We start from the raw sequence: 26885 nt of genomic DNA, 5'->3' as shown, positions 1-26885 counted from the left end.
GGGGCCCAAAATGCCACGCGCGGCCGAGCCAATCGGAGCGTCGGGAGGCGAAACCCCGCCCCGGAGGCCTCCTGCCTGGAGTCAGACACGCCCCTGGAGACGAAACCCCGCCCCTGGAGGCCGGAGGGCAGAGCAACTCCTGGAGCGCAGCCAGAGCCGCCTGCCACAGCACGCTCCGCCTGAGTATCACGGATAAATGCGGCGCCCCTGTTACCCAGCCACCTCTCCGAGTCTTATCCAGTCTGACTGACAGCCGTGCTCAATGACACACGCAGTGTGGTTCTGAATGCCGCAGCACCCCAGGAAACGTGTCAGGTCACCTCCTGGCCCCTCCAGGCCACCAAGTTCCGCATGCTGTCTCTCTGGGCTTTAGGTCACTAACATACACATATCGGCCTGTGCACATTTTACCCGAGTAAAAAGGAAAAACAACAGCTCAGAAACACCTGCTTAGCGTCCACCATTGTGTCTGATGCTGACCGTGGTGGCACACCTGTCATCCCAGCACTGAGGGGGCTGAGTCAGGAGAATCGGTAGGAGTTCAAGGCTGGCCTGGGCTACATAGTTAGTTCAAGGCCAGCGTGAGCTACAGCGTGAGACCTGTCTCAAAACAAGAACAAAAAGGCGACAGAGAAAGATGCCCGCTGGATGAAGTGTTCACACAGCAGGCAAGATACTGAGCCCGAGGGTATGTGGGGTGGAGGAGGGGGCCCAGCAAGGACAGGTGTTGAGAAACCAGACAGAGCAAGGCCGACTATGTCAAAATATCCAACACCAGCAGATGAAAGTCACCCTGTCCTCCAAGACCCTGAGGTATACACAAATCCAAAAGTTCTTGGCCCTGGCCTGACTCCAGCATAATTTGTACTGTGGCTTTGACCCCCCCCATAGGCTTTGAACAGAGTATTTCCCCTAAAATATTGGTATGGTCAAAAATACCCTGTCACCTAGAATAGCAAAGACAATTCTGGGCAACAAAGGCAAATCAGGGGATATCATGATCCCTGCTTTAATTACACTACAAAGCTATGGTTATAAAAACAGTATGGTACTGGCAAAAGAACAGACTTGAGCACTGGGGATATAGCTCCGTGGTGCCACGTCTACCTGGCAAGTACAAAGTCACGAGTTTGATTCCCTGTTCCACCAAAAAAAAAAAAAAAAAAAAGAAAAGGAAAAGAACAGACTTGAGAATTTATGGAACAGACTAGAAGATGTAGAAACAATTCCAAACATTCAATCACCTTATCTTTGACAAAGGAGCCAAACATCTACACTGCAGGAAGGATAGCCTCTTTAATAAATGGTGCTGAAAAAACTGGCTTTCCACCTGCTGAAGATTGAAACTAGACCCATATCTTTCACCATGAACTAACCTAAAATCAAAATAGATAAGAAATCTAAATATTAAAATAGAAACACTAAATCTGCTGGAAGAGAGAATATGTAGAACACTTGAGGACATAGGAGTAGGCAAAGAATCCATGAACAAAACCCAGACTGCACAGGAAATACTACAAAGAATCAACAACTGGAATCTCTTCTGGAATTTTTTGTTTTGTTTTGTTTTTTTGTAGAGGGGATCGACTCAGGACCTTGTGCTTGCAAGGCAGATGGCAGAACCACTGAGCTAAATCCCCAGCATTGAACCTTATCTTATTAAAAAGTCTTTGTGAGTTGTCTCTTCACTCTGAAAAAGCTATGCAAGTTTGTTTGTTTGTTTTTCTTCTCAGAGTGGGAAAATTTTTACCAGCTATTCAAATAAAGGACTATTATATAGAATATATAAAGAAAAAATAGAATATATAAAGAACTCAAAAAATCAGACACCCCCCCCAAATTTAAAGACCCAGCGCAAAAATGGGCATCTGAAATAAAAAGACATTTCTCAGATGAATAATTAGAAATGGCAAATAAGAGCCAGGGACTGGTGCTGCCACCAGCCTCACCAGCACAAGGTCCCTAGTTCAATCTCCTACATGAAAAAAATGTTCAACATCACTGGTCATTCATGAAATGCAAAATAAAACAATGCTAAGATTCCATCTCACTCCAGAAAGAATAGCTGCTATCAAGAAATCAACTGATAAATGCTGGAGGGGCTGTGGCGAGAAAGGAGCTCTGCTCCACTGTTGGTGGGAGTGCAGACTGGTGCAACCCCTGTGGAACACACTGTGGAGATTCTTCAAAACACTAAACCCTGAGGTTCCATTTGACCCAGCTATACCTCTTCTTGGAATCATCCCTAAAGAATTAAAAGCAGGGCATTTGGCTCAGTGGTTCTACTGCCTGCCTCTGAAGCAGAAGTTCCTGAGTTTGTTCCCCAGTACAAAAAAAAAAAAAAATGTCCCGGGTGAAGCAGGAGACTAGGGTGTGGCAAAGCTGGCTGGGGAAGTAGGCTGACCTGTTAATTATAAAATGTGGATACATGGGCAGAACAGGCACTGAAGTCCTGCACTGGGCTTCTCAGAAGTGAGTCGGTTTTCCATAGGACAGCCTGGACTGACCTCAGCCTGAGTAAATGGAATACAAAGTGGACAGTGGCCACTGAGCACCATGTCTCGTGTCCTCTCTTGCACAGGTGGTCTCAGGCTGTAGAGTGTACAGACTTTACTCCTTTGATAACCAAGTTCTGTTCCTGCAGCTAGGTCATTTAATGAATTGGTCCCTAAATGAAGAATTGTACGTAGTGTGTACATCACAATATTCAGAACAAATAAATACTCAAAGGAAACTGGCTTGATGACATTGATTTTAATGTGCCTCTTACATGCACTACTGTAACATATAACATTAAACTACAGTACTGTACCATAGAGTTCCATCAACAAATATGGTGAGCCTTGACATGAGCACAGCCATACTGACCTGTGATTCACCAGAGCAGTGTGGACGTGCCGTCACCCATAACAACGGGCTAGTTCAACTGGTGGTCTGACCTATTGCCTAGCAAATGTAACCCATAATACTTGTTTTGTAGAGCATTGTGACCTTTGCAGTCAGCTACGCCCTATTCACACTTTTGGTTTCGGTTTTAGCCTATATATTCTCCACCCTGAAAAATAAACGGGGCCTTGCTACGAAGAGAGCATGAGCCTGGAACCAAGTCCGTGAGACTGTTTTCTCCCCTGTTGTTCTTCCCTTGGGTTTGGGACCTGCTGGCAGGATCCTGACCTTGCTGCTCGCGACAAACAAAAATAATAGTACTTTGTAAACAAGGTGTACAGCATCAAAAACAGACATTGAGGCTCTGTAAACAATGTGCAGCAGGGCCACGACGTAGCTCAGTGGTGCCGCTGCCTGCCTCGCAAACAAAGGTCCTGAGTTCGAGCCCCGGTACCTCCCAAAAAAGGATACACAGGCAGGCATTATAAAACCTAGGACCTTACTTCCACTCCGAGGAGCTTGAACAGCCGAAAGGGCCTCCAAGATGCCGGGGCGTATAGCCCAGCGATTGCTCCAGGAGTTTGACGAGCAGCGAGAATCACCCAGGAAGGAATGCCGGACTAGTTGGAAAACAGACCTGTATTAGTCCCGCCTGATGGCACTCCTGGAGCCAAGTAGCTCCGAGAGGCAACAGCTCAGGGGCTTAGGCTGTTTTTATAAGTGGATAGGCAGGGTGAGGGTCTATAACAGATGCCTACAGAATGTCCCAAGGTTTTCAAAACATTCCTTCCGGCAGACAAGGAGCGAAACCATCTTATCTATTCACCCAGAACTACTAAACCTTCACCTGTTAATTTACATTAATCACAGTTGAGACTAGGAACTTACTTAAGATTATAAAATTATGCAGTCCCACAGCATGAAGTTGATATAGGCCCCAAGTAATCCAGAAATTATATAGGGCAAGTAATCCAAATTAGCAAAAATACTTCAAACAAGAGAAATATAGCCTCAATCTGCTAGATATCCAAAATGCGAGTTTGTGCTCTCTAAAATTGAAGACTGAATTCTAGGAACAATGGAGGTTAAGGGTAGGAAAATTTTATTGAGAGAAAGCCTCTACCTAAGAGAGACAAAAGGGGCACCAGAAAATGGGGTGCCAGTAGACCCTGCTTCTCAAAGGTGTTTTATGGGACAAAGACATGAGGTGAGGCAGGTTCAAGGTAGAACAAAACTATAGTAAACTAGTAAGATTGCAAGTATACTCACTGAGGTAATATTGATCCAATGAGAAATCGCAAAGTGGGCAAAACTATGATCAACCAATAAGATTACAAGTACAATTGCTTAGGTGATATTGATTAGATGGGGATCCAATGGGGAAGCAAGTCAGGTAGAAACCGTACAAGGATTTCCAGTCAGGGATCTTTCATGGAGGGGGTGGGGAAGATCTTGGTCCCCCACCCAGATGATTGATAGCTATTTAGAATATCAATCACTGCCATTCATCCTGAGGGGAAGCGCATGAGTGTGGGAGTTTCTCTCCTTTTACAATGCTGGCCTTCAAAGAATGTGTCTCTTTTTCCCTTGTTGTCTCCTCAAAGGCTGGCCCTAACTGCCTAAGAGATATCTAATTAACATACCTATCTGCAATATTTTGATAAATTTTGTTTTGTTCTGTCTTGTTTGAGACAAGGTCTCACCATGTAGTCCAGACTGGCCTAAACTCAGCAATATCCTCCCACCTCAGCCTCTCAAGTGCAGGGATTACAGGCATGGTTTTTTTGGTGGGGTTTTTGTTTGTTTTGAGGGTTTTTTTAATTGCTGTTGTTTATTTTTGGTGTTTTGAGACAGGATCTCACTAGATAGCCCAGGCTGGCCTCCTAGAAGTGATCCTCCTTCCTCTGCCTCCCAAGTGCTGAAATTGCAGCCATGCCCCAACACACCCAGCTCTTTTATATTTTGAGATTGTGCCTCACAGAGTCACTAATTTATCCAGGCTGGGTTTGAATTTGCAGTTTTCTTGCCTCAGCCTCCCAGAGTGCTGGGATTACAAAGCCTGCATCACATTCCCAGCTCAACTGGTTTGAGCCAGACAAGAGGACCTCAGACTTCCTGAAGGGCACCTAAGGTGGGCATAGCCACCCCTGCCAGCCATGTCTCCATGTCCCCATAGCAGGGGTATTATCTCTGTAGAATTGTGGGTGAATCCCTCATTTTTACCTCAGCTCTGACCACAGGTGCTGACAAAGCCAGCAGAAGCTCAGGAGTGCCCAGGACTCCTCACCACTGTTGTGAGTCCTGGTGTAGTGGTGTGGGAAGTAAAATGACCGCAGCAGTCCAGATTCCTAGCCCTGGGACTTGAGGTTTAAAGCAGCAGGTGGAGCCAGCTGCAGTGGTCACATCTATAATCCCAGCACTCAGTGAGGCTGAGGCAAGAGGATCTCAAATTTGAGTTCAGCCTGGCAATTTAGTAATTTAGTACAACCCTGTCTAAAAATTTTAAAAATAAAAAAGGCTGGGGATGTAGCTCAGTGTGAAGATCCTGGGTTCAAGCCCCAGTAGTGAGAAAAGAAAAAAGACAAAGGATGGAGACTTCTAGGTGTTGCCCCCGGACATCTGGAAGTGGACCTGTGAAGCTGGCCACCGAGGGTCACTGGAAGCCACTCTCGTCACCTTTATCTTGGCATCCCCAGTCTGGAAGGGCAAACAGCAGTGTTTTGTTTTGTTTTTTAACTCAGACCTTGTGCTTGCAAGGATGGCAGCAGCACCACTAAGCTACAATCCTATCCCTTGACCCTCACTTCTACAACCCGCATTACCTTAAACTTCAAATGTAAACGTGTTAGTCACTTAGGAAAAGTCATGCCAACAAAACTTATTAGCCCTAAATTTACCTAGCCTGAGTTCCAGGTCAGTCTCAACTACATATGAGACCCTGTCTCAAAAAAAAAAATTAAAAAAATTTTTAAAAATAAAAAATCAATACAGGGCCAAGGATTTGTCTCAGTGGTTCTGCTGCCTGCTTTGAAAGCGCAAAGTCCTGACTTCGATCCCCAGTACCAAAAAAAGAAAAGAAAGAAAGAAAAAGAAAAGAAACATAACTAGCTAACTAACTAACTAACTAAATAATCAATACCAGAACCTGAGTGTAGGAGACGTCCCTGCCCATTACTAGCGGGCTATGAGTGGCACGTGCTTCTTCCCTTCCTTAATTTGGCTATACTGTTTTATATCAGGAGTCAGACCGAAGCCCTGAGTGACTCAAACGGGCATGTCAGCTGGCAGAGTCGGGCCATTATTGCTTCTTTGCTAATGGCTGTCACCGAGGCCTGAGTCCAGGTCTGTGAAGTGGCAGGGCCCTGCTAAATTACATGCAGCTGAGGTCAGCGTGACCCCAATTAAAATCCTTTCCCCTCAACTATGGCTTCTCCCTGACCTTGTGGGTGGCTCGTTCATTGTGCCTGGTCCCAGTACTTGTTTCTTCTGTCCTAGCAAGATAAGCAGTGCAGACTCCCTGACAGCGCTGTCTGGCGCCATCATGCCCTGTGTTTGGCAGTGATTCACTAGATGCCTTCAGAGTTCCCATCTGCCTATTCCTTCTCACAACTGTACTCAATAAATGCTGAATGTGCCTGGGGACCTAAGACTCAGCTTCCCCACTCTAAATCTTGTTTCTGTCTGTTCTTGAACTCACCTTGTGCTGTGGTGACTCGCAGGCCAGGACCCATGGTAGACATTCTGATAAAGTCCCCTTCCCCACTTCCTACACCTGAGGACATTTCTTTCACTGGGCCAGGATGCATAGGCAGGTAGGCTGAGCAGAATGATGGGCTTTGTGGACAGAGAAGAATCGTTAAGAAGACTAGTTAAGAGCAGGGGCCGGGGATTTAGCTCAGCGGTTCGGTGGCCTGCCTTGCAAGCACAAGAACCCGAGTTCAGTCCCCAGTACCAAAAAAAAAAGAACAGTTAAGAGCAGAAACAGGGCTCTCACTGAACTTGGAGCTGGCCTGCATGTAATGCGCCTGGACTTCTCCCCTCCTGATTCCAGGAAAGTTGGATAACAAACAGCTTTAGCTTGGTGACATGGAACTTTAGCCAGGTCACCGATTTGGTGCTTTATTGGTCTCTTGGGGCCTGTCCCAAACTTGTCCCAAACAGTGGCTTCCTATGACCTGTATTTCTGTTGCTTTTGCCATTCTGTTGAGTTTTGGGGGGGCTGGGAAGAAGCACAGGGCCTCGTGCAGGCTGGGCAAGTTGCTCTGCATGGAGCTGGGCAGGGCAGGAGGACCACGTGTAGCTGGATTCTGACAGGTGGGATGAGGGGACAGCCTCTCCCTGGGCACCTTAAGCCCTGACCCTGTTCCATGCATGCAGGTGGGGTGCACAGACCACTCTTTTGCAGGGGCCCAGGTAGGAGCCCTCTCCCAGGTGGAAATCAGCAGGCAGGGGCTTCCTGGGGCAGTATCCAGGAGCCAGGCATGCACAGGGAGGGTCTGGAACACTTGTACCACTGGACCATGATCACTGCAAGGCCTGGTGGCCACACACAGGAGGCACAGAGGACATAAAACAGGACAACAGCTAAGTGAACCCAATCTGGTGCGGCCAAACATGATGGGGGGGTGGGACAGCCAATAGCCATGGGAGTTGACACCAAGGCTACCCTTTCACCCAGCAAACAGCTCTGGTGAGGCCCTTGGGAGCTGGGCTGGAAAAGATGGTAGCAGCCAGCAGAGCCAAGACAGGGGAGACATAATACCCAACACCAGGACCTGAGGAGGAGGGTCGCTTTGGCTCATGGGTTCAGAGGGGTCAGTCCATGGCCAGCTGGCTCAGTGGTGGAAGGGCCTGGTGGAGGGAAGCTGCTCACTCCATGGCTACCAGGAAGCAGAAAGAAAGGGGAGCAGGGACAAGAACACACCTTTCAGGTCCTACCCAGTGACCAACAACCAAGTGCCACTTCTAATAGCACACTTGACTATGGACTCATCAGTGGACGAACCCAGTGCTGAGTACAGCACCAATAAACCAATTACCTTCCAAACACAGGAGACGTTGGGGGGATTTTTGTTTTATTTTATTATTTTACTATTTTTTTTTTTTTTGAGACAGACTGTACATAGTTCAGGCTGGCTTGAGCTCACTATGTTGCCCAGGCTAGCCTCGAGCTGCAATGATTCTCCTGCCTCAGCCTTTCAAGTGCTGAGGTCACAGTGTACAGCACCATGCTCAGAACTGATATGTCCCGGGCTGGGGTGTAGCTCAGCGGCACCACTCCTGCCTTGCAAACGCCAAGTCCTGAGTTTGATCTCCAGTACCAAAACAACAAACAACAACAAAAACCCAAAACAAAGACATTTCCTGAATTTAATGACAAATGCAGGAGGGGAAGAGAAATCAGTTAATCCTTAACAGCCCAACAACAACTTTACCTTGAAACCATGGTTTAAGGCCCATCCTGGCCAAAGACCCTGCCTGGAGGCCACAGGGACCCCTACCCTGAGCTCCTGTCATGGCCATTGTAGGTCACCATGTTGTCCTCTCCCCGGTGGACACAATACCTCAGCTCTGGTCTGGTGGCCATGCCCAGCTGTAGCTGCCGGTACTGGTGACTGAAGAACCTGGCCCAGGACCCAGTCCCGTCTTGCCAGCCCTGTCCTGGCTCAGTGAACCTGTCTGTATACCTTAGAGAACCCTGGTGTTGGGAGAAGAGGAAAGGTGCATGCCGCCCGGACAGCCTGAGGTGGCCCTAACTTTGCTGTCCCAGGGTGGTGCTGAGCTCACAACACAAGGACTTTAGGGATGTGTTCAGACCACAGCACATGCGTGCTCTCGAATTGTTTTATTTTTTGACACAGTAAATGTGGATAGATGGAGCCACACAGAAATGCTGGGCCCTTGAGCGATTCTTCAGCATGGAGCGGCTTCCTGAGGCACTGATGAGCTAGGATGGGAGTCTGAAGGGCTGGCTACAGCTCAGTGGGCAGAGCCAGTGACCAGGAGCAGGGCTATGACTATGGAAGGGCCCAGCGCACATCATAGCAACAGAAAATGGACCAAGACGGTGCATGTTCATTCTTTTGTGTGTGTGGACCTGGGATCCAACTCACAGGTGCTCTACCACTGAGCTACATCCCCAGCCCGCATTGATTTATTTTGAGACAGGGTCTTGCTAAATTGCCTTGGCAGAACTCTATTTATATTTTTTTTCCTGGAACTGGAGATTGAACTCAGGATCTTGCACTTCGGAGGCAAATGCGCTGCCATTGAGCCAAATCCCTGGCCCTAGGACTTGAATTTTTGATCCTCCTGCTTCAGTCTTCCTGAGTACTGGGATTATAGGCAAATGGCCTGGCCTGCTGGGATCCATTCCTTTTAAAACAACTGCAGGGCTGGAGATTTAGTTCAGTGGTGCCAATGCCAGCCTCACAAGCACAAGGTCCTGAGTTCAATCCCTGGTAGCAAAAAATAAATAAATAAACAACTGTAGTACAACCTTTGTCAGAGTAAGTCCTGCCCTGCCCACAACAGAGCAGGAAGCTCACAGCAGACAGGAGGTTGCAGGGGCCTTGTTTATTTGGAAACTTCCTGAAAATGGTTGCTCAGGACCTGAGCCCACACTGATGTCAAACCCTGCTCCTGTCTATTGGCCCTGAGCCATTATGTCTCCAATTTGCCCAATCCAGACACCCACCTGAAGCCAGCTGGACCCCAGAGCTTACCCTGCTGCCCCAGGCCCTGGTGAGATCCTCCAGGGGGCAAGGTACTGAGCCCACTTGGGTGTTAACACTTAGCACAGGTGCTGACAATGGAGCTGGGTGCTCCACTGCTGACTCCCATATTAACTGAGGCCAGGCTGTCCTCACTGGTTGGCACCCCAGCGGTCCACACACCCCAGGAGAGCAAGTCCTGGGCCACCGAGTCAGCCTTAACCCATGCTGTTCCATGGCTGGCACCAGCGTCCTTCCCTGTCTCTCAGGTACTCTCCACCTTCTCCCTGGGCTTTTGGGGAAGTCATTATCCCAGTACCCCAGTACTTCTGGGGCTCATTCACTTTTGGGGGGCAGTGGGGATTCTGCTTCTTCATGTATAGAACACTATCTCAGCACCGCCTGTGTCCTGAGTCTCCCCACTGATTGCATGGCTGCCGCCACCCACTTCCACATCCCCAGCTAGCAGCTGTCTGCACTGGGCCAGGGATATCACCCCATCTTGCTACTTTTTTTTCTTGGGGAGGCCACTACTCTGTTATGAAGTTTCTAAAAAGCAAGAAAAGACCTTTCAGAATGGCAAGAGGAGCCCTTTGCATCCAGGGTGTCCTAGCAGGGTGGCCGAGGCCTGCTGTGGGTGGCCACAAGGACTTGCCTATCTCCAGATAGAAGGGCCTTCATGGAGTTTGTCAGTGGTACAGCTGGGGCACAGAGCTCTGGGCCACCCTCCCTGAGGTCTGGGATTCAGAGCTGTAGCCTCTTCTCTGGTCCCCATGGTCAGACCTTCTGCAATCTGGGTCCCGCTGGGGCAGGCACTGTTGGAACTAGGGACACTGGCCTGAACTCCAGCCAGTAGACCTGGCCCCTCCATACCTTGCTCTTGGTCCAGGCCTTTCTCTCCAGCCTCTGCTGTGACCACCCAGAAGCCAAGGACACACTCAGTGCATGCTGACAATTTGTCACCCTCTAGTCTTCAAGCCCTGGGTAGTGATACTCTGAGAATAAACAGTGGAATGGTTCCTCACACCTTGGGTGGGTGGCCTTGATGTTTGGTGACCTTGTACCCACCCGTGGGCAGAGGGGTCTGTGTCCCTGTCCAGTTCCTGAGAGGGTCGGGAGGTGACAGATCCCTTTGGAACAACAGGAGCAACTTGTAGGAGCTCAGAGATCTGTGCCTGGGGAGGGGGAGCCCCTTGGGTTCATAGGTCTGGGGCCTCCCCAGCTATCCAGGAGGCCATGTGGGGACAGAGAAGGTGGCAGCCTGGGGCTTGGGGTGGCTGAGAAAGCAGGTGCAGGTTCTGGATTCCCAAGCCTGGAAGTAGCATCTGGAACCCCAGACTACCCTGGGGGGGACCAGGTGGCTGGGGCTGGGGGGGACCAGGGTGGTGCCCAGGCCATCGCTGCCCTGAGGAAAACTGTTCTCAGCCCATCTTCCTCTTTTTCCACTGGGCCGGGCCAAAGTTGCTGTCCAGACAGTAAGATAAACTGTTCTTTAGGCCTGAGGGGGCAGTGGCCAACACATCCAGGTCATGGTTTGGAGGACACAAGGTACTCACAAGACCCCATGACTGGACCCTGCTGGTCAGAATGTGAGGAGGGGGCTTCCAAGGCCTTGCTGGTCTGGTGGCGGACCAGCCAGGGCACATAGATATGACCTCCACATCTGGCCCCACCAAACCTAACCTGCACCCTGCAGTCATCACGGCTCACCAGGCACCTACCTTTACACCAGGGCTGGGTCACTAGTCAGCTCTGGGGACACACAAGCCAGCCCTCCACACTTACACGGGGGCTGGGGTGCCCTCTGGTGGCCACCTGGGCAACACCCAGAATGGCCAGCAGAGGGCGCCGAGGGCCTCCTCGTGGTTGGGTGCCCCTCAGAGTGTGTGCAGGGAGCAGCCAGGGATGCCCCTCACTGTCTTCTGGGTCCTCAGGCCCCACGTTCCTCCTAGGCCCCCAAGACCTGGTAGGTGCCCCACAGAGCTATCCTGGGTGATAGGATTGGGCCCTCTGATGCTGGCCTAGGAGGATCACAGCAAGGGGTGTGGACAGGTGTGCAGGGGGTCAATCTCCTAGGTCCCTGCAGCCTGTCACCTCCCGAAATATCCCCCAGGGTCCTCAGCTTTTCCAACCCCTGCCATCTGCCTGAAGTTTTTTTGTTTTTGTTTTTGTTTTTGTTTTGTACCGGGGATCAAACTCAGGTCCTTGCGCTTGCGAGGCAGACAGCAGAACCACTGAGCTAAACCCCTAGCTCTTGGCCTGAGTTTTCAGAAGTGATGCAGCCCTGGGGAGCCCTGGACCCCACCCCTAGGAGACAGACACTCTGCTGCAAGGAGACACCTGTTTTAATGACATGGCCACTGATGCTCGTTGCCTTTCTCTGAGTGTGACACTCAGTCCATGGCCCCAAGGCACAGCCACCAGCACAGTGGCCAGGCTCCACTGGCCTGGGACATGGTCAGGGTCAGGGGAAGCTCCTTCCTGGGCTTCGTGGGGTGGGCGTCTGCAGTCAGTCCTCGTGTCCAGTCTACCCTCAGACCTTGACAGGGTCCTGTCCTGGAGCCCCTGTCCAAGCAATACCTGGGGTGGGGTGGGGGAGAAATCTGGAGCCCAGGTCACAGCCCAGCCTGCTCTGAGCTCCAACCCTTCTTGGGTTGTGGAGTCAGATGGACAGGTAGATGGAGAAGTCAGCAGCCTGGAAGTCGGCATCACAGCGGCCAGGAGCATTCCAGGTACAGAAGGCCAAAGGAAGAGACCCATCCCCTACGAGTTCTGTGGCCTGGGACAGGTGGCTGAGGGCCCAGGGGTGGGCACAGGTTTGGCTGGCTCTGGTCCTTGATATGGGCATTGTGGGCTGGGGTTGGCAGAGGAGCCTGGCCAGGCCTGGCCTGGACACAGGTGACCCCCACTTGGCCCCCAAGTCCTTGGTATAAAATAATCCACCTATAAAGATAACACCCCACGTGTGGGGTGGGCCCAGCACAGGCTACAGCCCTCTGCGAAGCCAGGTGACCATGCAGCCAGGTCTAGCTGTCCACCCTCCTCTGGCTCTTGGAATGAAACTTGTTCATGACTTCCTCCAGCTCTGACCCGCTCTGCTGCGTCTAAGGAGAATGGATAGGGTCTCAGCTGGGCTGCGTGTCAGCCCCGGGTGGGGGGAGCAGAGAGAGGGGCACGGGGCGCTCACCTCCAAGACAGCCTTCTGCACTGTGAGCTGGCTGTACACGCGGATGCCCTCCTCCCCGCACACCCTCTTCAGCTCGTCCTTGTTGAGCGAGAAGAGCTGGGGTCCGGTCAGTATGCCCAGGTTTTCCACGATGCTGTGGGGGAGCAGGAGAGCAGGATGATTGGCACGGCAGCCTGGCGCCCGCACTCGCTCACCTGAGCCCACCTGCGCACACCTGGGCCTCCTGTCACCCCCTCCGCCCTGTGCGGCTCACCGGCTGCTGAAGGCTTTGGCTTCCAGCCAGGCGCGGACCTCGCCCGGCCCCGACTCGAAGGTGAGCGGCAGACGCACGGGCTGGCTGCGCTCCACGCGGAAGGGCCGCGACTGCTGCGCCTTGATGTGGCTGATCTTCTTCACCAGCTCGTCGTTCACCTCGTCCATGTGGTGGATCAGCTCTGCGGGTGGGCGAGCACTCAGACCAGCCCCTCACTCGAGCTCCGCCCACAGCATTCGGCCCCGCCCCACTGCATCTGCAGCTCACCATCCTTGTCCCCCGCGAAGGTTGGGGGCAGCTTGTGGGTTGGGCTGGCGGGACCCCAGAATCTCTGACCGGCCTGCGAGGGAGGAAACAGGAAAGGGGTGAGGTGGAGGCTGTCGGCTCCCCAGGACCTGCCCTTCCTTCCTCCTTGGTTCAAATCTCCGGATGGGAATGGGGCATGATACCCAGGGCACCCACCTGCTCCAAGGGGGCGCTGACTTCCTCCGGCCGGGCTTCTGCCAGGATGTTGCAGGGCACGTAGCCAGCCTGGCCGCTTCGGTTACGCAGTTTCCACCACTGCCGCCCGTCCTCCAGTACCTGGGGGCCCCGACGCCCCCGCACCCATCAGGCCACCCCTCCGGGGGTCTCCCCTCGGCCAGCACCCGGCCCACCAGGAGCGGGCCTTGAAGGGAGGGGCCTCGTGGCCGGGCTGTAGCAGTATACCCACCCCCACCCCGCTCCATTTTCTGTCCCTCGGTGGGTGGCCTGGATTCAGGTTTGGCACAAATGCAAGCTCTCGGTGCGGTGTGACAAGCCCCACCTGGGCTGCATTGGAGGCACCCTTGCCACAAAGCCTGTGGGGTGGCATGGGGGTCCTACATGCCAGGGGGTCCCCACACAGAGATCCCCTCAGCCTGCCATGCCCGAGTCAGGAGGCCCAGCCCGTGGACCTCGCCGAACCTGGTGCTGGGGACCCTGGGCACATGCACCACCCTGCGTCCCACACCTGGCCCCAGACCCCCAGCTCCCCAGGCAGAGGGCCCCTCACCTCTAAGACCTCATCCTTCTGCACTGAGAGCTCATTGGCGTTGCGAGCTGTGAAGTCGTAGAGGACCTTCACATACTTGGCCATGGCTGGGGTTGGCTGATAGCCCCTGTGAGTACCAAGTACCAGTAGGGCTGAGGCCTAGGCTGGGCTGGGGTCTCCTCCAGGGCGGGGCAGCAGCTCCCCAGGCGCCGACTGCCTGTGTTCTGCTGCCCGGCGGTGCGTTCTGCTGCCCGGGCAGTGCGATGGTGCGGTGTGGTACAGAGGATAGAGGCTGCACTGTCAGCGGGAGGTGGGGCAGCGGAGGGGCGGGACAGGGCCTGAGTGGCCCAGCCCACAGCTGCAGGGGAGTTGGAGCCAGGAGATTGTGCAGGTGCAGAGAGCACTGCCTGGAGCTTCAGGGACTTGAGCCCAGCCCTGTGAGGGAGGCCAGCTCATCTGACCACCCAGGGGGCTCTAGACAGGGCACTGTGGAGCGGAGGGGCTTCGGGACGTATGGTCACTGGAAATATGTGTGTGTGGGCCCTGCAGGCACAAGGGGAGGTGCAGGCTTGTGTGCGATGCAGGTCTCTGACCTTTCCCTCCTGAAACCAGACCCTGGGGGCAGGAAGGTGACAGGCTTCCAGAGAGACCAGGGGCCAGCAGCAAGAACGCAGAGGAGGGAGAGGCGAAGGGGCCACCACTCCACCCGGGGTGGGCAGTGTAAGGAGGGAGCTGTGCTAGCCCAGACCCCTGGACTCCCCTGATGGCTGTACTGGAGACTGGGCCTAAATCACTCTCACATCTGGAAGGCTGAGGAGGAGGATGGACAATTCAATCCTAGTTTGTCCAATTTAGCAAATTTATTGAGAACACATTTCAACAAAGGGGAGGGGTGCTGGGGATGTAGCTCAAGCCAAAAGCCCTCGTTTGTTCCCCAGTATCCCACCCCTAAAAATAAAATCAGTCTCTATAGCCCCACAGAGAGACAGTGGTGCTTGGTGAAGCCACCAAAGTCAAGGGTACAGTCTCTAATCTTGATTATCACATAAACATGAGCTTTAAAAGAGAGCCAGTGTTTGAGGGCAGTAAATTCATGTATGATTAAATTTTTTTTACTTTTAATAGTTATAAAAATAAAATGAAACCAGATTCTAATCTCCAAAAGGTTGTTTTGTTTTGTTTTGTTTTTGAGACAGTGTTTCGATCTGTAGTTCATGTTGGCCTTGAACTCACTATGCAGCCCAGACTGGCCTCGAGCTCACTGAGATCCTCCTGCCTCAGCCTTCCGAGTGCTGGGATTACAAACATGTGCAACCATGCCTGGCAAAAGCAGCATTTTTGGCCAGCCAGATGAGGTATTTGCCACCTTGATGGCAGCATATGCCCATGTGCCCTAAAGGGGCTCACCTGTGAGTGAGGGGGGAGCTGGCTGGTGGCAGGGCATCACCTGGGGCTGTGGGCTCACCCAGGATGTTCTTTGGGGAGCTCCGTGCAGACAGTCTGCGCCCTGGGGTTGGCTGTGGGGAAAGTGGTAGCCTGGGGTTGATGTGGGGAGGGGGCCCGGGAGGAAGGCAATGACAGGTGGGGTCCCAGGACAGGGCCTGGCAAAGGCCCACACCTAGCACATGGACCAGATGCCCAGGCCAGGGTGGGAGGAGCGGATCTGGCGGCTCTGACCTGGCCCTCCGGTGCCGATGCGGGCCCCTCCACCTCCCAGGGCGCCTCCTGCAGCACTTCCAAGGGTGGCTCCCAACCGCTGTGAAACTGGGGCATGTAGGGGGGCACCTGCGGCTCCCGCGGCCACTCGGATCTGAAGGATAGTCCTGGGTCAGACGCGACCTCCGGAGCTGGCCCACCGGGGCCCCTCACCCCGCCCTGCCGCCACCTCCGCACCGGGGCCGCGTCCAGGTCTCCCCCAGTGACTCCCACAGCGACATCTCTTTGGGGACCAGGTGGCCGCGCAGGAAGCCCACGGCATCGCGGGAGAGCAAGGGGCTGGTGACCGAGCGTGCGAGGTCCGGGCCTCCGCAGGGGTGGACAATCTGGGGCACAGCGCGGGTCAGATCGGCGCACCCACCGTGTCGAACCCAGCCGCCCACACACCGAACCCACAAGCAGCTCCGCAGGTGGGCCCTGGGCGGCGGGCAACAAGGCGGAAGTGGCTACCCAGGGGGCTGCCCAGACGCGTCCACCCGCCTCGGCCCCGCCCACAAGGGTCCCGCCCCAGGCACCAGGTCCAGGGGTCCGAAGAGGAAGTGCCCCAGCTCCGCCGCACTGGGGTTCTGGATGTGCTTCTGCAGCTTCGCCTGGCGGGAGCGGCGGGTGAGCGGGGACAGGCGGGGTCCCTCTTCCCTTCCCTCCCCGCCGCGCAGGATGAGGTCGCACTCACGAGCAGGTTGATGGCCAGCTTGGTTTTCTGGAAGCAGTCCACGAACTCGGCCTCGGAGGGGGGCCTCGCCCGCAGCGTGAGGACGCCCTCTGCGGGGGACGCGGGGGCGTGAGCCTGGGCCTCCCCTCCCGCCGGGCGCGGTGCCCCCGCCTGCCCCACAGCGCAGCACCTGCCGGCCCCTTCTTGCCCTTCTTCTTGCCCTTCTTCCGCTGGTTCAGCTGCTTGAAAGCCTCTGCCGCCTTCTGCAGTCGGGCCACGAACCACTCGATGTCGTCCAAAGCACAGTTGAGGATTTGCTGGGGTCAGAGGGGGGTTCAGCCATGCAGGCGGGGTGCAGACAGGGAGCCCCCCAGGGGTGGATACCCACCGTCTCCTTCTCTATCCTCTGGGCCAGCACGGCCCGCGGCTCCTCATCCTGTGATTCGCGGCGACGGAAGCCTGGTTGGGGACAGAGCAGCTGTGACGAGGTTCCCCAGACCCTGAGAGCCACCCCGACAGCCCCTGGCCTACCTGGGTCTTGGAGTGGCAGCGGGGGACCCACCCGATTCTTGGCAGGAGGGGAGTCCCCCACCTGGCGCTGGAACGGGATGCGGGCTGGGCCCTGGAGAGGGGGCAGGATGGACTGCCGCTGCCGGATCTTCTCCTGGTGTCCCCTGAAGGGAAATGGGAGCCGGCTCAGCCTGGCCACCACCCCCACTAGGCTGTCCCCCACTGTTCCTGCCCCCTGCACTCCACCCTAGGGAGAACCCTGGCTTCCCTTGGCCCATGGCCCTACTTCAGGGTCTGCGGGCGCATCTTCTTCCCCAGCCGGCAGTCGGCCAGTGCGCTCTCGATGTCTTCCTGCACCAGCTCAGCCTGGGGACACAGGGGCATCAGGCTTGCCCAGCGTGCACTGTGTCTCCCACCCAGGGTCTGCTGCCTCACCTCCACCTCATCACAGTGGAAAAAATGGATGTCGGGCTTGTTCTGCTCGGAGTCCTGGCACACCAGAAGCAGCACCGAGGGGTAGCGCAGCTGGTTGAGCACCGTCTGACTGTGCTGCACTGTGGACAGTGGGAAGTTCTCCAGCTCCTCCTGGGGGCAGGCGGCAGGGTCAGTGCAGCCCTGGACACGGGGTTGGACTGTGGCCCTGGCACACAGCAGACACAGATGTGGCCAAGAAAAGGACCAATGCCACAGCCACAGACCCCCTTGTGGGCACAGCATAGTCTGGTCCTTGGACACAGACACACGTTGCCCACAGGCACAGAAAAGGGACAAACAGATAAGGCCCAGATGTGGCCCAGGGGTACAGACAAGGACACTACCAGGCCTGGTCATAGTTGCACAAATGCCCAAGGCACAGACCAGGTGCTTGCTACTGCCCTGAGGTACTCTCAGCTCCGTTCTATCTTCCCTGCCTGCCCTGTGCCCTGTTATCTTCCGCACGCTGAATGGCAGCGAATGCCTGACCCACTGAGAGGTCCTGACACATATGGCCCAGGGGACAGCAGCCCAGCCTCTACCCACCCATACCTGCGTCTCGATGTCCAGCAGTCGCACTGACTGGTCGCTGACCTGTAGCAGCATCTCCTGGGCCCAGACCTTCTCCTTGGAGCTCAGCTGCACCAGCTTCCGGATGGCATCATCCACTGATGTGATGGCCTCGCTCTTATCCATGATGAATGTGGCCAGGTGCTGGGGGAGGACAGGTGTTCACAGCTGGGCACAGCCCTCCTGTGTCCACCAGGACCAAGGGGAGGCAGCCCAGTGGACTGAGGGCCGCGGCCAACAATGCAGGGTCCTAAGGTGCCCCTCAGGCGGGGAGTCTCTGTTCTGCCCTGGTAGATTGTGTGAGGGGTCATGGTCGTGCAGTGATAAAACCCTCAAAAAACCTTCAGATTGCTTTACAGCCTTATACCAGACCCTGCTGCTCCCCATCCCCTGCCACTACACTCCAGAAGCAGCAGCCCCTGCCCTCAAGTCCCTACTTCAATAGGCCCTGTCTCAAAATAAGAAGAGCTACAGATGCAGCTCAGTGGTACAGAAACTGTATAATGTGTAGGAGGCCCTGGGTTTGATGCCCGGCACTGGAGGGAGAAAAAAGATTGAAAAACACAAATAAAGCCCAAAGTAAGTGGAAGGAAAGAAATTAAAAGGAAAAAAAAAAAAGTCTACAAACTAGTTAAACAGAAAATCAGTAAAGAAAAACCAAAAGCCAAAATTCATTCTAAGATTAATAAAATTGATAAACCTCTAAGAAGAATGATTAAGCAAAATACTAGAGAAAACACTAATCTCAAAACCAAAAGTAAAGACAGAGCTTACAGGCACACAAGTGAATTAAGGAGCAAAACACCTCCCACGTGAGAAAGTTTGTACTCAGAGGGCCCTACTGGCAAATCCTGGCAAATATTTAAGGAAAAAAACACACACACCCTTCCCTTCTGACATATTAGGTAAACACAACCATGGCACCCAACCTGCCAAAGGTAAGGCAAAAGAAAGATACAGATGAATATTTTCAATGGACATTGATGCAAAAAGTCTTCAACAAAATATTACACTAGTTCTTAACACAGAAAAAGGATAATGCTTCTTGAATAAATGAAATGTATCCCAGAAATGCAACATCAGTTCAACATTTTAAAAATCAGTATGACTCAGCTGGGGATTTAGCTCAGTGGCTCCACCGCCTGCCTTGAAAGCACAAGGACCCAAGTTCGATTCTCAGTACCAAAAAAAAAAAAAAATCAGTACTCAATACATTCATAATAGAATGAATCCCAATAGAGTGCGAAAATGTATATGGCAAAATTCAACACCCCTCATGGTAAAAACTTTCAGCAAACAAAATAGTAAGGAACTTCCTCACTCTAGTAAGAAGCATCTCTACACACAGTAGACAAAATATCAAATGCTTCCTTCTAAGATTGAAGAAGGCAGGGGTGTCTACTCTGTCTCTTTTACTTAGCACTGCACTGGTGATGCTAACCAGGGAAATGAGGCAAGAAAATAAGCAAAAGGTATAAAAGGAACAAAGAATGATTTTTACTTTTGACAATGTAATTGTGAAGGTAGAAAATCCAGTCAGTGTAAAAGCAAGTCACTAGAACAAATTACTAAAATCTCCAAGATCTTAAGACACTTGATCACCATACAAAAAATACATTTTTTCTATATAGCAGCAGCAGATAATTGAAGATGAAAAATTTTAAAAATGCCATTTGTGACAGCACATAGAAATAAAATATCTAAGGAATAATTTAACAAAAGATATGCAAGCCGGGTGTGGTGGCACATGCCTGTAATCCCAGCACTCGGGAGGCTGAGGCAGGAGGATAGCCGTGAGTCTGAGACCAGGCTGGGCTACATAGTGAGTTCCAGGTTAGTCTCAATGACATAATGAGACCCTGTCTCAAAAAACAAACAACAACAAAAAAAGATATGCAAGACATCTACAGTACAAATCACATTATTGAGAAATTAAAGAAGACCTAAACTGGGCATGGTACCACATTGCTGTAATTCCAGCACTTGGAGGCCTGAGGCAGATGGACTGCCGCAAATTTGAGGCAAGGCCAGCCTGAATTATATAGCAAGATCCCGTCTCTAAATAAATAATAAAAAAAGACCTTAAAAATGGAAAGACAGGGCAGGGATGTAGCTCAGAGGCATTGCACCTGCCTGGCAAGCAGAGGGTTCTCACTTTGTTTCCTGTCACAAAAAAAAAAAAAGGAAAGACATTCCATGTTCATGAGTGGAAAGATAATATTTTTGTTGTTATTTTGGTTTTTTTGGTACTGGGGATCGAACTTGGGACCTTGCACTTGTGAGGTGGGCAGCAGCACCACTGAACTAAATCACTGGCCCAAGATAATATTGTTTAGATGTGAATTCTCCCTAAACTGTTTCACAGATTTGACTCAATGCCAATCACAATTCTAGAAATTATTATTATTTTATTTTTTTATTTTTTTCAGGTTTTTGAGACAGGGTCTCACTATGTAGTTGAGACTGACCTAGAACTCACTGTGTAGCCCAGGCTGGTCGCAAACTCACAGAGAGATCCTCCTGCCTCAGCCTCCCAAGTGCTGGGATTACAGGCATGTGACACCACACCTGGCCTTGTTTTGTTTTTTGATACCAGAGAACGAACTCAGGACCTTGTACTTATAAGGCAGGCAGTGGCACCACTGAACTAAATTCCCCGCCATCTAGGAGCTTTTTTAAGGAGCAGAAATGGACAAATTGATTCTAAAATTTATATCGAAATCTAAAGAACTTAGTAAAAAATCTTAGCTGGCCATTGTTGGTACACACCTGTAGTCTCAGCAATTTGGGAGGCTGAGGCAGGCTTGCTTGAGTCCAGGAGTTTGAGGCGAGCCTGGGCAACAGAGCAAGACCCTATGTCTAAGAAAGAATTTTGCATGTGTGTGTGTGTGTGTGTTTAGGCTCAAACTCAGGGCCTCACATATGCTAGGCAAGCACTCTACAACTGAGTTATGCCCAAGCTCCAAGAAAGAAAAAGTTGAGAAAAAGATCAAAGTTGGAGGACTCACATGACCTGATTTAAAGCTAAGGTTAAAGCTATAGCGAGTCAAAGCATGTACATACAAACAAAATAAAACAGAAAACAAAAGGCCTGGTGTGGTGGCACACGCCTGTTGCTTCAGCACTCGGGAGGCTGAGGCAGTGGAGGATCACCATGAGTTCAAGGCCAGCTTGGGCTACAAAGCAAGACCTTGTCTCAAATAAAGCAAAACACAACAAAATAGCATGTATATAGAATAACAAGTCAGTAAAATGAAGAGTTCAAGAATAGGGCAGGGGATTTAGCTCAGTGGCACCATGACTACTTCCCAAGCACAATGTCCTGAGCTCCATCCCCACTACTGCAAAAAAAAAAAAAAAAATTCAGAAATAGACTCATCCATATCCAGTTTATCAGTTGTTGCCAAAGGCTTCAGAGCCCTTCACGGGGGAAGCCCGTGTAATACAGCTGGACATTCTTATGGGGGGAAAAAGAGGCCTTGCTGCCTGCCCTACAGCGTGCACAGAGATGAATCTGCTTGCGCATCGCTGACAGATGCAAATGCCCCCACTACAGAGCAAGCACCCAACAGGAGACACAGGAAGGAGGCTTCAGTCTTGGCCAGGCAACAATTTCTTAGGAGACAAAAATCAACCAACCGAAAAAACCATAAAGGAGATTTTTTAAAGATGAGCATGACTAGATGTCCTCAAAGTCAGACACTTCCTCTGTTCACTAAAAGATACGGCCCCACCAGGTGACAAGCCATGGCCTGGGAGAAGAGGTTTCTAATTCACACTCCTAGTGACGAGGCGAAGAGCCCCCCAGAACTCAGGAGTAACTCCGTATGGCATACTGGAGATGCTGGGCCTGGCCGGCTGGCAGAGAAGCCCACACCATGGAGCCCAGTGCAGCTGACAACTTGTTCTCTGCATTTTCCTTCAAATAATTCACAAAGGCACGGTGGTAGCTATGATCTGCAGGATCTCATTTAAGACAAAACTATAATGATGAAAGACGGAGTAGTTGCCAGGGACCGGGGAGGGGTGGCTGTGACCACAGAGGGGTTTTGAAGTCAGCCGAAGTGATAGAGCTGCTGTGTCCTGTCACCATGGTAACAGAACGGCACCCCGCCCCCATCTGTTTACCGTAGGAGAAGTTAGAAGGAGAAATAAACATGGGCTTCTTTGTACCCCGTCCCACTGTCAAGATGGGTCTTTCCCCTCAGGAGACTCCACCTACTCCCCCATTCTTGCTGGCCCCTGGGTGAGTGGGAAGGTCCCTGCAACAGCTGAGCCAAGCAAGGCCAGCTGGGACCAAAGTTCAGGAGCCAGGCAGGGAGGCTGCAATGGCTGCACAATAAGGAAGACAAAGTCCCACTCCTGAGAAAGGGGCAGAGCTTCCACTAAGGAAGAGCCAAAGCTGCCCTGTTCACAGCTCTGTGTCCTGCCCAGGGTACCGAGATGGCAGTAGGGAAGCCTTGGTCGCCCCAACATGCTGGCCTCCAGATCTGAGCAGATTCCTGCGGGCTCTATGGACCCTCAGTCCAGTCAGAGGGCTGAGGCTCAGCGAGTGCTGCGGGGTGTGGACTCCAGCCAGGGACAGGAGACTTGCAGTTAGAGCTAGTGCAGCAGGGGTGCCCTTCACCCCTCGCGCTAGACTTTCCTGTCATTCCTCACCCTGTGGTTCCACAGGCTTAGTCACAACCAGCAACCCTGCCACTCCCAGGTGCAGGAAAGCCATTGAAAGAGCATATTTCCTCGGTTCTGAATGAGACTTAAAATGAGTCCAGGTGGTGGCTCCCCTGAGCTGGCAGTTGGTCCACAGGGTGCGGGTTACCGGTCTGGACTCAGCTAAAGTGCTCTCAATAAAGGGCCCCTTTGTTCCAGCATCTCCTCCTAATCCAGTTCCCTGTTTGGGGACCAGGATGACAACTTCCTTCCCGCCCGCTTTTCCTGGCCAGGGTTGTCCAGTCCCCAGGGTGTCTCCCCAGCACCAACTCCCCGGGGTGGGCTTCCTGTGGCCCACCATGAGCTCTGTGGGACTGGAGCAGCTGTATCCCCTCTATACCTGAGCCTGGGACTCTGAGGGTGTCCCCTGGCGGTGGCCCTCCCTGTTCCCTGGACTGGGGTCTCACCTGGACATGGTACTGGGAGGTCTCGTGCATGATGATGTTGGAGTTGGAATACTTCTTCCTCTGCTCTGGATGGGAGAAGGCAGTCCTTTCACTCCACAGCAGGACCCAAAGCCCCTGGTGCAGGGGCCGCAAGGAGGGTGGGGTGGAGGCTAGGGCCCCTCCCAGCCAGCAGGAAGAAAGAAGGAACCCAGGGTGTGCAATGCCAGCCAGGAGCTCCTGGGACAGGACTGGCGGGAAGCCCTCGGACACCCTGGGCTACTCAGCGTGGTGACTGGCAGCCTGTTACCAGAATAATGTGGGCTGGGGTACAGGAGTCTCAGCCACACCCCATACAGGATGCCCTACCCCATTCCACCTTCCTGAGGAGGGGGAGCTCAGCCAGGACTTCCCCACAGAGAGCCCTGAGCTGGGGCCTCTCGGCCTCTATTGAAGGGTACAAACTCGGGGCGGGGAACCCCCCCAGCGAGGTGTTAGTGCAGCGGCATGGCCAAGGAGGGGCAAGGTTGGGCCAGCGTTCAGTGAAGTCCCCACAACCGATGGGCGTAGCTGGCGCAGAGCTAGAGCCGGGGTAGGGGTGTGCCGGTTGGCTGGGAGGAGCATGGCTGTGGCAGGGGTGGCCAGCCTCCTCCTGGAGCAGACACCTGGCAACTGGGTCCTGCCTGAACCACCTCGATCGCGGTGCAGAGGAGCACGGCAACGGAATCAATACTGATGCTCCCTGAATTATTCATAAAGGCCTCTCCCCTTACGTCTGGGGGGAGGGGTGTTCAGTGTCCAGAGCTTTGGGGATGAAATTCGGAAGCCACAAGTGGCTTAGGTCCAGAGGTCTCCTCGGGGACCCAGGGCTGACCAGGCTGGGGCCGCACTGGGTCAGGGCCTGGGCACAGCCCCGACTTCCCCCACATCTAAGCCATTCTCAAACCTCACTCACCAAACAGGTCCTTGGCACTCATCTTGGCCACACCGTCAGACCGGCCCAGGCTGCCACTGTGGGGAGAGGCAGGTGAGGGCAGTGCCCAGCACTCCCTTCCTCGGGACTGGGGGTATGGGGGGCTTACTTAGTAGAACCCGGGCAGCAGCTCATGGGCCCCGAGTGGCTCATTGTGTCCTTGGTGCTGGCCTGCAGCTGAGAAGACAGAACCCAGTGTCTGGCCCCCTGTCCGGCCCACACCTGAGAAGACAGAGGTGATGGAGCTGGCACCTCCTCCTGGCCTGGGTGGCCTAGCTTTCTCTCTCAGGTACAGGCACTGGAGTCTAGTGACCTGGCCAGATTCCTGGGGGTCCTCAGGCACAGCTCTGCCCGTGTCCCAGCCGGTAGCCACAAGTAACATCTTGCCCCGGACTTTCATCTTCCACGTGGATGTCCGGAGGGGCTGCCTGGGTAGCTCTGGGGAGGGGTCTGGGACCCCTGAAGGGATGGGAACCAGCAGGGGAGGAGGGCAGGAGAAGGTGAGGCTGCAGCCTGCGGAGGGAGCAGAAAGGGCAGAAAGAGCCCAAGCCACATCCCTCACCCAGGCCTCTACCCAAGACCCCTGCACAGGCCTGTGGACCTGGAGCCCCTGCCGGAAGCTTCTCCAGGCCCTAGCAATGAGGCTGGTGCTTAGCTCCCTCTGGGCCATGTGGCAGGGTATCCGGGGGTCTTGGGTACTCAGAAGCTAGTCTGGGCTGTGCAGGGAGGGCATGGTGGGGACTCAAGGGCAGAGGAGGGTGTGGGGTTAAGATTCTCAGGGGTAGTTGACACCCCCGCCTCTCCGGGGCAGAGCCAGGATAGCTACTCTCCTGGGCTAAATGTCCAGCCCTGACCTCTTTTTTTTGTACCAGGAATTGAACTCAGGACCTTGTGCTTCCCAGGCAGATGTGGTGCCATTGAGCTAAATCCCAGGCCCCTAGCCCTGATGTTTTGCCAGTCACATTTTGGGGAAACTGAGGCCTAACTGATGAAACAACCAGGAGTGTGATCTGGGCAGGACCCTGGGTCCTTCCTGGGGGTGAGCAGAGCTGTTGGCCTGGATCAGTCTGACACTGTGTGGGTCTGTGTCCTCTGGGGACTTCCAGAGCATGGCTGCCCTGCGTCCTTGCTCCGTGTCCTTCCATGGCTCTTCACAGCTCCACTTGGGTCCACACATATCAACTTTGAGCTCATCCACTCCTGCCTCATTGTTTGGGTGTGCAAGGTGCTGGTGTGGAGGGGCAGGCTGGAGCACCCAAGACTTTCTAGTCTGACCAGGTTAGGGGGTGCTCCTAGGAGGTCTGGGAACTCTACCGGCCTTGACCACTGCCCTGGTCTGGCTGGGGTGCACACTTTCCACAAGCCTCTAAGGGCTCTGGCTTGCCAGAGTGGGCCTGGCCAGAGTCCACCCATCCATGGAGAATGTCTGGAATGCTCAGGAACTCAGTGGGTGAGTCTGAGTGTTTGCTTAATGGGATTCCTGACAGGCCAGACCAAAGCCTTGGCACGTGGGTCCAGGTACACACACCTGGGCAAAACAAACTCCCATAGACCCAGTCTTCCAGGCCCACAGCATGCACAGGCTGGGACATGCAGCTCTCCCCAAGGAAGTCTAGGCTGACCTTGCACCCAGGCAGGGGGAGGGGTGACAAAGGGGCTGTCCCCAAGGGCTTCAACTGGGGTGTAGCAGGGAAGCCCGTGAGCCAGGGGAGGGGGCTGCCCAGTCCCAGCCCCGGGCTCTGGGGGTCAGGCCACACTTCGGTTTTACTGCGTCAGAAGCGCAGTGTCTGAAGGGAGGGTCCAGCCTGCTAGGTGCCTGGTGTTGGGCAGTGGAGGGGAGGAGGCTCTATCAGGGCAGCAAGGAAGGAGGAACTGGCTCCAAGTTCAAATTCCAGTCTACACACAAGGAGTGACCTTGGGGAGGGGTCAGCTTGGTCACTGGGGCTCCTGGCTGCCCTCATGGGAGTTGGGTGGGGCTCTGGAGTGGTGGAGTCCCTGGGTCCCTGGGCTGAAACCTTGTCTGGAAACAGTCTGGGGAACAGCCTGTACAGATGAGAGGGGAGGAAGGAAAGATGAAGCTGGCACACTTAGGGTAGGGAGGCAGTGGTGCACTTGGGGAGACCAAGGCAGGCAGATGACCAGGAAAAGTGGGAGCACTGTGCCAACAGGGCCTGGACCTAGCAGGTTCAGGAGTAGCCTGGGCTTGGAATGAGGCTGCAGAGGGGCCAGGCAGGGAGGAGTGGGCTCCCGGCAGGACCCTGTCTTCCAGCACAGTGAATGAGGGCTGTACCCAGGTTAGGGGATAGGATTAGGGTCAGGGCCCCTCCTCTCCTGCCACGGGGGTCACCCCATGCAAACGAACAGCCCAGGCCAGCCTGGCCCAGGGATCAGGAACCTAGATAGCCACAGGTCGGACACCCTCAGGTCCTGGCCAGCCTATTCTCTGAGGAGGCCTAGCAGGGTTCCTTCAGCTGCGGCCCAGCCTCCCCACCCCTGAAACCCACACCCCAGCTTTGACCCGGAGCCTGACCCAGCCGGGTGTTTCCTGGCCCTGGATTGCCTTCTGGGCTGGACTCTGGGGAGGGCCTACTGACGACCTACAGGGCCCAGGAGGTGCGCTGGCCCCCGTCGAGGCCCTGGGCCTCCACAGGAATGGAGAAGACCCTGGCCATGTCCTCCCCCTGATGCGGGGACTCCCCCTTGAGCCCCGGGGCTGGGTGGGGATCACCGAGGGGGTGGGTGACTCATCCACCGCGGCTTAAAAATATCGCAGCACACAACGCTGCCTGGGACCCACGGGCGAACCCGGCCACCGCGACGGTCCTGGGACTCAGGGCCCGGGGAGG

General features: G+C 53.8%; 2 protein-coding genes across 2 annotated transcripts in view; both read right to left on the bottom strand.

The window, feature by feature from the left end:
- Taldo1 (transaldolase 1) overlaps positions 1-353 on the bottom strand; it is an 8075-nt gene extending 7722 nt beyond the window's left edge. Inside the window, exon 1 of the mRNA XM_010640453.1 lies at positions 321-353. Coding sequence (XP_010638755.1) covers positions 321-353 — 33 coding nt within the window. The remainder of the gene's footprint in view (positions 1-320) is intronic.
- An 11577-nt stretch (positions 354-11930) lies between these two features.
- Positions 11931-25576, bottom strand: Eps8l2 (EPS8 like 2). Its single transcript, XM_010640353.2, has 21 exons — positions 24353-25576; positions 24149-24261; positions 24022-24077; positions 23091-23155; positions 17956-18117; positions 17365-17514; positions 17216-17295; positions 16951-17093; positions 16808-16878; positions 16610-16736; positions 16441-16529; positions 16283-16357; positions 15945-16093; positions 15729-15861; positions 15459-15568; positions 14073-14178; positions 13502-13621; positions 13307-13379; positions 13040-13220; positions 12787-12919; positions 11931-12703 (listed from the first exon to the last, which is right to left on the bottom strand). The coding sequence occupies exons 1-21, from the start codon at positions 24707-24709 to the stop codon at positions 12626-12628; spliced, it is 2571 nt and encodes an 856-aa protein (XP_010638655.1). The 5' UTR covers positions 24710-25576; the 3' UTR covers positions 11931-12625.
- Between the last annotated feature and the right edge of the window lie 1309 nt (positions 25577-26885).

The sequence above is a fragment of the Fukomys damarensis genome, unplaced genomic scaffold (assembly GCF_012274545.1).
Source record: "Fukomys damarensis isolate Sample0158 unplaced genomic scaffold, DMR_v1.0_HiC HiC_scaffold_16, whole genome shotgun sequence".
Lineage (NCBI taxonomy): Eukaryota > Metazoa > Chordata > Mammalia > Rodentia > Bathyergidae > Fukomys > Fukomys damarensis.
This window is presented reverse-complemented; position numbering and strand designations above follow the sequence as displayed.

Bases quoted from the DNA above. Each gene is read 5' to 3' on its own strand.
- Eps8l2 (XM_010640353.2), bottom strand. From the start codon at position 24,709: ATGGCCCAGAGGGAGCTAAGCACCAGCCTCATTGCTAGGGCCTGGAGA. The intron at 17,296-17,364 runs GTGAGGCAGCAG...CTGTGTCCCCAG, and splicing joins TCCACTGTGATGAGGTGGAG to GCTGAGCTGGTGCAGGAAGA. The intron at 16,879-16,950 runs GTAGGCCAGGGG...GTCCCCAACCAG, and splicing joins GCTGCCACTCCAAGACCCAG to GCTTCCGTCGCCGCGAATCA.